This window comes from Physella acuta, unplaced genomic scaffold (genome assembly GCF_028476545.2).
Source record: "Physella acuta isolate Inbredline_101_S28 unplaced genomic scaffold, ASM2847654v3 ptg000367l, whole genome shotgun sequence".
In the NCBI taxonomy this organism is placed as follows: domain Eukaryota; kingdom Metazoa; phylum Mollusca; class Gastropoda; family Physidae; genus Physella; species Physella acuta.
In genome coordinates, this window is record NW_026731886.1 from 390,417 (window position 1) to 399,175 (window position 8,759).

General features: G+C 44.5%; 1 protein-coding gene across 3 annotated transcripts; it reads right to left on the bottom strand.

Moving 5' to 3' along the window:
* Nucleotides 1–458: 458 nt before the first annotated feature.
* Nucleotides 459–8,544, bottom strand: LOC131941606 (isatin hydrolase). Of its 3 annotated transcripts, none has more exons than XM_059300931.1 (6): nt 8,419–8,544; nt 5,347–5,570; nt 4,668–4,844; nt 3,704–3,858; nt 900–1,258; nt 459–530 (listed from the first exon to the last, which is right to left on the bottom strand). In XM_059300931.1, the coding sequence occupies exons 2-5, from the start codon at nt 5,526–5,528 to the stop codon at nt 945–947; spliced, it is 828 nt and encodes a 275-aa protein (XP_059156914.1). In that variant the 5' UTR covers nt 5,529–5,570; nt 8,419–8,544; the 3' UTR covers nt 459–530; nt 900–944. The 3 variants fall into 3 exon arrangements, with proteins under 3 accessions (XP_059156914.1, XP_059156915.1, XP_059156916.1); XM_059300932.1 differs by having other exon boundaries at nt 8,423–8,526; XM_059300933.1 differs by lacking the exon at nt 8,419–8,544 and adding an exon at nt 8,259–8,412.
* Between the last annotated feature and the right edge of the window lie 215 nt (nt 8,545–8,759).

Consider the following 8,759-nt stretch of genomic DNA (forward strand, 5'->3'; position numbering starts at 1 on the left):
AAAGAAGGGAAGGGGGTGAGGCAGACCGTTTACGGGGCCCAAAATTCGACGAAAAAAAAATTATTCCAAAATATTTTTTGTGTACCATTATAGTAGCCTTGTAAAAAACAAATATATATACTACAGCAGCCCTTGTTCTATAGTAACTAACACACACTGTTGTGTGAAAAATAAAATTATAAATCTACATCAGCTGTTGTGTGAAAAATAGGCGAACGTTCAAAAACCACATCGTGAATTATTACTCATCTTTAAATAGTCTTATAAGGATGTCCATACATCTCCTTTAAATATTTTAGTATTAAGCAAAATAAAAGACTATTGTTTCACTTAATTATTAGTTAGATAAAACATACTAAGGAATGACACATATATTAAAAGTCGTTAATTCAAAACTAATAATATAAATATAACAACAAGAACAAAAGAATAAAAGAAAAAGCGTGAAATCATTAATACCAAGTTTCCGTCTTTTATTTGACTGGTTTGCCAGATTTTATAGAGGTTTCACTTTTGATAAGTTTTGGCGCCTTGGCGAACATGAAATGAGATGCATACATACATTTGTATAACTTGATTATTTTAAACATATATATATATATATATATATATATATATATATATATATATATATATATATATATATATATATATAAATAAATAAATAAATATATATATATATATATATATATATATATATATATATATATATATATATATATATATATATATATATATATATATATATATATATATATATATATATATATATATATATATATATATATATTAAAAAAATTTATTATTAAAAAATGTCAAGTCGTCTTAATATAATATCGAATATACGAAGAAAGTGTTTGACTTAAAGTTTAACGACCAACCCCCAAAGCTGAACCTACTGGCTTTCAACTGGAAATATTTCTGACATCAGATCACGTGACGCCCTAGATCAGTCTAGCAGACGACCGCTTGGCTCTCCCCCTGAGCCCTGTGCGACCTTCAGGCACGAGACCGAGTATCCTGATGGGCACGCCACTTCCGTCCTGCAGCTTGACCGGTGCGGCCACGACCGTGGCGCCACTAGCGGGCAGTCTGCCCAGGTTGTTGACGTTCTCCAGGCCCAGGATCCTGGCGGCGGTGAAAGCCTGGTGGACTTCAAAGACTCTGGACTGGCCGAAGTCTATGGAGGGAGTGTCCACACCCAGCATGTAGATGGTGCGGGACTTGATCAGCCAGTTGACGGCATCCAGGTGAAAACCTGAGGTCATGCAACAGGTGAGCTGAACTGGGGCAGGTGAGGTGAACTGGGGCAGGTGTGGTGAACTGGGTCAGGTGAGGTGAACTAGGTCAGGTGAGGTTCACTAGGTCAGGTGAGCTGAACTGGGGCAGGTGAGGTGAACTGGGGCAGGTGAGGTGAACTGGGGCAGGTTAGGTTCACTAGGTCAGGTGAGGTTCACTAGTCAGGTGAGGTGAACTATGGCAGGTGAGGTGAACTGGGTCAGGTGAGATGAACTGGGGCAGGTGAGGTGAACTGGGGCAGGTGAGGTTTACTAGGTCATTTGAGGTGAACTGGGGCAGGTGAGGTTCACTAGGTCAGGTGAGGTGAACTGGGGCAGGTGAGGTTCACTAGTCAGGTGAGGTGAATTGGGTCAGGTGAGATGAACTGGGGCAGGTGAGGTGAACTGGGGCAGGTGAGGTGAACTAGGGCAGGTGAGGTGAACTAGGGCAGGTGAGGTGAACTGGGGCAGGTGAGGTGAACTGGGGCAGGTGAGGTGAACTAGGTCAGGTGAGGTGAACTGGGGCAGGTGAGGTTCACTAGGTCAGGTGAGGTGAACTGGGTCAGGTGAGGTGAACTGGGGCAGGTGAGGTGAACTGGGGCAGGTGAGGTGAACTGGGGCAGGTGAGGTGAACTGGGGCAGGTGAGGTGAACTGGGGCAGGTGAGGTGAACTGGGGCAGGTGAGGTGAACTGGGGCAGGTGAGGTGAACTAGGTCAGGTGAGGTGAACTGGGGCAGGTGAGGTTCACTAGGTCAGGTGAGGTGAACTGGGGCAGGTGAGGTGAACTGGGGCAGGTGAGGTGAACTAGGTCAGGTGAGGTGAACTGGGGCAGGTGAGGTTCACTAGGTCAGGTGAGGTGAACTGGAGCAGGTGAGGTGAATTAGGTCAGGTGAGATGAACTGGGGCAGGTGAGGTGAACTGGGGCAGGTGAGGTGAACTGGGGCAGGTGAGGTGAACTAGGTCAGGTGAGGTGAACTGGGGCAGGTGAGGTTCACTAGGTCAGGTGAGGTGAACTGGAGCAGGTGAGGTGAACTGGGGCAGGTGAGGTGAACTAGGTCAGGTGAGGTGAACTGGGGCAGGTGAGGTGAACTAGGGCAGGTGAGGTGAACTGGGGCAGGTGTGGTTAACTAGGGCAGGTGAGGTTCACTAGGTCAGGTGAGGTGAACTAGGGCAGGTGAGGTGAACTGGGGCAGGTGAGGTGAACTAGGTCAGGTGAGGTGAACGGGGGCAGGTGAGGTTCACTAGGTCAGGTGAGGTTCACTGGAGCAGGTGAGGTGAACTGGGGCAGGTGAGGTGAACTAGGGCAGGTGAGGTTTACTAGGTCAGGTGAGGTGAACTAGGGCAGGTGAGGTGAACTGGGGCAGGTGTGGTTAACTAGGGCAGGTGAGGTTCACTAGGTCAGGTGAGGTGAACTAGGGCAGGTGAGGTGAACTGGGGCAGGTGTGGTTAACTAGGTCAGGTGAGATGAACTGGGGCAGGTGAGCTGAACTGGGGCAGATAAAGTGAACTGGGGCAGGTGAGGTGAACTAGGGCAGATGACGTGAACTGGGTCAGGTGTGGTTAACTAGGTCAGGTAAGATGAACTGGGGCAGGTGAGGTTCACTAGTCAGGTGAGGTGAACTGGGTCAGGTGAGATGAACTGGGGCAGGTGAGGTGAACTGGGGCAGGTGAGGTGAACTGGGGCAGGTGAGGTTAACTGGGGCAGGTGAGGTGAACTGGGGCAGGTGAGGTGAACTGGGGCAGGTGAGGTTCACTAGTCAGGTGAGGTGAACTGGGGCAGGTGAGGTGAACTGGGGCAGGTGAGGTGAACTGGGGCAGGTGAGGTGAACTTGGGCAGGTGAGATGAACTGGGGCAGGTGAGCTGAACTGGGGCAGATAAAGTGAACTGGGGCAGGTGAGGTGAACTAGGGCAGGTGAGGTGAACTGGGTCAGGTGTGGTTAACTAGGTCAGGTGAGATGAACTGGGGCAGGTGAGATGAACTGGGGCAGGTGAGGTGAACTGGGGCAGGTGAGGTGAACTGGGGCAGGTGAGGTGAACTGGTGCAGGTGAGGTGAACTGGAGCAGGTGAGCTGAACTGGGGCAGGTAAAGTGAACTGGGGCAGGTGAGGTGAACTAGGGCAGGTGAGGTGAACTGGGTCAGGTGTGGTTAACTAGGTCAGGTTAGATGAACTGGGGCAGGTGAGATGAACTGGGTCAGGTGAGGTGAACTGGGGCAGGTGAGGTGAACTGGGGCAGGTGAGGTGAACTGGGGCAGGTGAGGTGAACTGGGTCAGGTGAGGTGAACTGGTGCAGGTGAGGTTCACTAGGTAAGGTGTGGTGAACTATAGGTGAAGTGTGGGTAACTAGGTGAAGTGTGGGTAACCAGGTCAAGTGTGGGTATTTAGGTCAAAGTTGTTAACTAGGTCAGGTGTACTTGTTAACTTACCAGGAAAATGATATGTGGAAATGTCGTTAGGGGTTGGGGTGTTGAAGACGGTCTGTGGGTCGGGGTACCTGACGTCCCAGCCTGACCACATAAAGACTGCGGCACCGTCAGGAATCCTGCCGTAACGGCGCTCGTACCTCTGTAGATCTGCGACTCTAAAAATAGACAGGACTTTTGTGAGGGAAATATTCCTTAAGACTGTTGTAAAAAACTAGGGTTGACTCTAAGGTTGGCACTTGGGTCGACACTAGGGTTGGCACTAGGGTTGGAACTAAGTTTGACACTACGGTCGACACTAGGGTTGGCACTAGGGTTGACACTAGGGTTGATACTAGGGTTGATACTAGGGTTGGCACTAGGGTTAACACTAGGGTTGGCACTAAGGTTGACACTAGGGTTGATACTAGGGTTGGCACTAGGGTTGGCACTAAGGTTGACACTAGGGTTGATACTAGGGTTGGCACTAGGGTTGGCACTTGGGTCGACACTAAGGTTAACACTAGGGTTGGCAATAGGGTCGACACTAGGGTTGATACTAGGGTTGACACTAGGGTTGGCACTAAGGTTGACACTAGGGTTGGCACTAGGGTTGGCACTAGGGTTGGCACTTGGGTCGACACTAGGGTTGGCACTAGGGTTGGCACTAGGGTTGACACTAGGGTTGGCACTTGGGTCAACATTAGGGTTGGCACTAAGGTTAACACTAGGGTTGGCAATAGGGTCGACACTAGGGTTGATACTAGGGTTGACACTAGGGTTGGCACTAAGGTTGGCACTAGGGTTGGCACTAGGGTTGGCACTAGGGTTGGCACTTGGGTCAACACAAGGGTTGGCACTAAGGTTAACACTAGGGTTGGCAATAGGGTCGATACTAGGGTTGATACTAGGGTTGGCACTAGGGTTGGCACTAGGGTTGGCACTTGGGTCAACACAAGGGTTGACACTAGGGGTAAGAATCACTCACGTGACCCTGTAGTCCGGGTTATTTTTAACTTGTTGCCGCACGTCAATGACGACACCAGGCCCGACCAGACGACTGACAGGAATCTCGTGGACCCTCCAGCCACCTTTATGGACGTGTGCAGGTGCGTCCAGGTGAGTACCCATGTGCTCCAAGGTGTCGAACTTGTTGTATTCGAACCTGAAGGACATTGAAGACATTCAGGACATGGAGGACATAGAGGACATTCCATACATTGGGGACATAAAAGATATGGAGGACCTTAAGCACATTAGGTCAATGGAGGACATTAAGGACATGGGAGACACTGAGGACACAGAGAACAGTTAGGACAAACCAATAGCCGTCTGGTCAACTCACCAATAGCCGTCTGGTCAACTCACCAATAGCCGTCTGGTCAACTCACCAATAGCCGTCTGGTCAACTCACCAATAGCCGTCTGGTCAACTGACCAATAGCCGTCTGGTCAACTCACCAACAGCCGTCTGGTCAACTGACCCATAACCGTCTGGTCAACTGACCAATAGCCGTCTGGTCAACTCACCAATAGCCGTCTGGTCAACTCACCAATAGCCGTCTGGTCAACTCACCAATAGCCGTCTGGTCAACTCACCAATAGCCGTCTGGTCAACTCACCAATAGCCGTCTGGTCAACTCACCAATAGCCGTCTGGTCAACTCACCAATAGCCGTCTGCCGTCTGCCCCCTCTCCAGGACCGTGAGGTTAAAGGGCAGGTTGAAGACGGGGAAGAAGATCGAGTCTGGCCCCAGGACGTGCGAGAGGTCAACGACCTCGTCACACGTGACACCCCTGACCACGGGCAGCCAGACCAGCAGCACTAGTGACGTCAGCGAGCTCGCCATCTTTGATCTGTTGTTTAGCGGTAACTATGGCAACCAAACAGCCTGCGTGGAAAACCAAGTCAACAGTCAATATTTTAATAACAAGAAAGCAGGACTGGATGACTTACGGTTCGGTTTTAATTTCTTCAGTCAAATCAAGTTACGGTCTAACATCAAGGTGAGCTAGGTTGAGTTTCAAAAAGTTATTTTTAGAAATGACAAGTTTAGACTTGTTTTTTGTTTTAACCTGCGGCGTTACATGACGGGGTGGGGTGGGGTGGGTGGGGTCCGCACCGGGTGACACCATTGAAGGGGTAACACCCAATCTAAAAATATCAAAACAATGTTTATCCATTTTGGAAAATTCAACAGTAAGTAACTAATGCTAAATTGTTGGACAGGGGAGGGGGGGGGATGAGACCAGCAGTTACCCCACCCAGATGAAACCTGACCCAGCGACGCCACTGACTGGACCAGCCGTTACCCCACCCATGTGAAACCTGATACAGTGACGCCACTGACTGGAACCGCCAACGATCGTGACACGTCGAAGAGAAAAAAAAACTTTGGAAAAAAAATTCAAATAGCTAGAATACATTTAAATTAAATTTTTCAATGTTAGACGACCCAGTTTTCAGACAGGAAACGGTTGAATGCACAAAGCAAACCTTATTCCAACTCTCCTACTTCACAATTTTATGGTCGTTTAATCCCAAATGAATCCCCGTTCTTAGAGCCCCTGGGACATCAATTTATGACGCCCATGCGAGAGGGGGTGGGTCATGGTGAACTTTTGTGGACGCTTGCATACAAAAAGGGGGGGGGGTTGGGTTGGCTTAACGGTAACTTTCACACATTAAATATAACATTCGCATACTCCTAGGGGTAAAATATCTATCTATTTATATATTTATCAACAAAACATCTCGTTACTTTTATGAATGCACAAACAGATACATTGTCTGAAATAAATCCGTTAAAACCCCAATCATTATTCGAATTTTTAAAAACGTATTTTATCTTTTTTACCGACCACTGTGTACTACCTGTATCGGAAGATTTAAAAATAAAATGATAAGACTGCATGGGTTTCGAACCAGTAACTTAATTAAAGTGTGTCCAACACGCCGTGGATTCTGCTGGCCGCAGGTCATTTCGTGAACATATTTCTCGATTGTACTAATAGTCTCCGTAAGAAAGTAAAATTACGCCAAGTATTATTTTCAATTACATTATATCTTATTTAACAAATTTCATTGCTAACAAACAAAGATTTATATAGAATATTTAATCTATTTTGAGGCCTGAAAGAGTTTAGTGAAGAAATTCAATAATCAATTGTGTTTTTATTCTTGTTTTGTTTTTTAACTAATTAATGTTTGTTTGGCCTACTGTTCTCCAACAACTTAAGGCTTAATTTAGTTAATCGGTAGACCTAGATAAATTAAATATAATGGAATAAGAAGAACTGACCAGCGTATCCTATTTAGAATTGATTATAGTATTGGAACCTTGTAATAATAACAAACGGACGTCTCTTACAGAAGACTGAAAGTTTAGCTTTATAACGCACTAGCCGTACCGGCAAGGCACTGCACTGGTATTTGAGGTAAACATTATTTGTAAAGGGCCGTGACTTATATGCTCATTAAGCATCATATACCCTGAGCTCTCCGATGTTTGGGCATTTATAAATTTGTCAATGAAAGGTCTATGTGTAAATATGGACGTTTGTAAAAATATAAACACAAAATGCAAACATAAACACAACGTATACGAAAACAAAAACGCAAACATATATGGAAACATAAACACAATCGTAAACGCAAACATAATCATAAACGCAAATTGAACATAAACATAAAATCAAACACAAACATTAACGCAAACTAAAACATAAACGCAAACTTAATTGGAAACACAAAGGCTAACATAAACGCAAACATTTACATAAAGGCAAACTTTACCGGAAAAATAGACATGAAAACAAGAGCAAACATAAACTTAAACATTCAGACAAACAGAAACATAAGCACAAACTCAAAAGTATACATAAACGCAACATAAACGCAAACGCAACTATAAACTAAAAAAATAACGAAAAAACAACTATTTAAAAAACTATTTTTAAAAATTATGTAAACTCAAACGTAAACGAAACATAGACACAAACATGACCCCCCCCCCCCTCTTTCTTCCCTTTTTGCCAACTGGTATGAATTTGCGTCACTTTGTGGGCATAATCCACCAAATGAAAAAAAGCAACGGTAAATTATTAGATCTTGTGTCACTCCGTCGTTTATTTTATCAATTAAAAATATTCAACTAAATTTTTTTTCCAACAGCAAAACAAAATAAAAGGAAGTAATTTGTTTTTCTGATGTAATTTTTTTAAAGTCATCTGTCAATGGAAGGAACTGATGGAAAATGATGTAAGTTGTATAACGTTTCAAACAAAAATATAATTTTTGTGAAGGGTAATATATTTAGCTTGATTCTATTCTATGCACTTCACGTCAATTTTAAACTGTTCAGTTGGAAAATGAAAATTAGTTTTGAAAATGATCAATATTGAGTTTTCTATACATCAATTTAGATTTGAGTACAGAAAATTTTAAACACTTTAAAAATATACACAAATGCGATCAAGTCGAGATTTATTTTTTCTTTATACATGTCATCTTTAAGTCCGTCTGTCACATACAGAGACACATACTAGGTTTGAACTTTATATATAAGAATTAAACTTACATGTTCTATCCTTGAAAGTTATGTTTGTTGTGAGAATAAGTAAATAAAGTATTTGTTCTCAACTTTTATAATTAAAGGTGTTTTTCTACACACGAATATAAAGTTTTAATTAATTTAAGTCTTTACATAAATTTGTATATAACATTTAGCGAGAGATTACCTGCCTATATTTTAGCACTAACTGTCGATGTCTGCTGTAACCACGAAGCAACCAATGTATCAATGACAACGTCGTGTGCAGCACTCGTTGACTGTCACACTTCTGAGCCAATCAAACGAACGCTTGTCTGACTCGAAGTTTTATACGAGGGTGCTCAAGGTGAAGGACAGAAAAAAAGCCGGCGCTGCCAGTGTAACTTTACACCCGTGGGGGGGGGGGGGGAGGCGTTGCTTTGATTGTTACATAACACCACTTAGGTAAGGGTGGGGGCACTTTAATGGTGACTTTACACCAGTAGGGGTGGGGGCACTTTATTGATGATATTTCACCAGTGGGGGTGG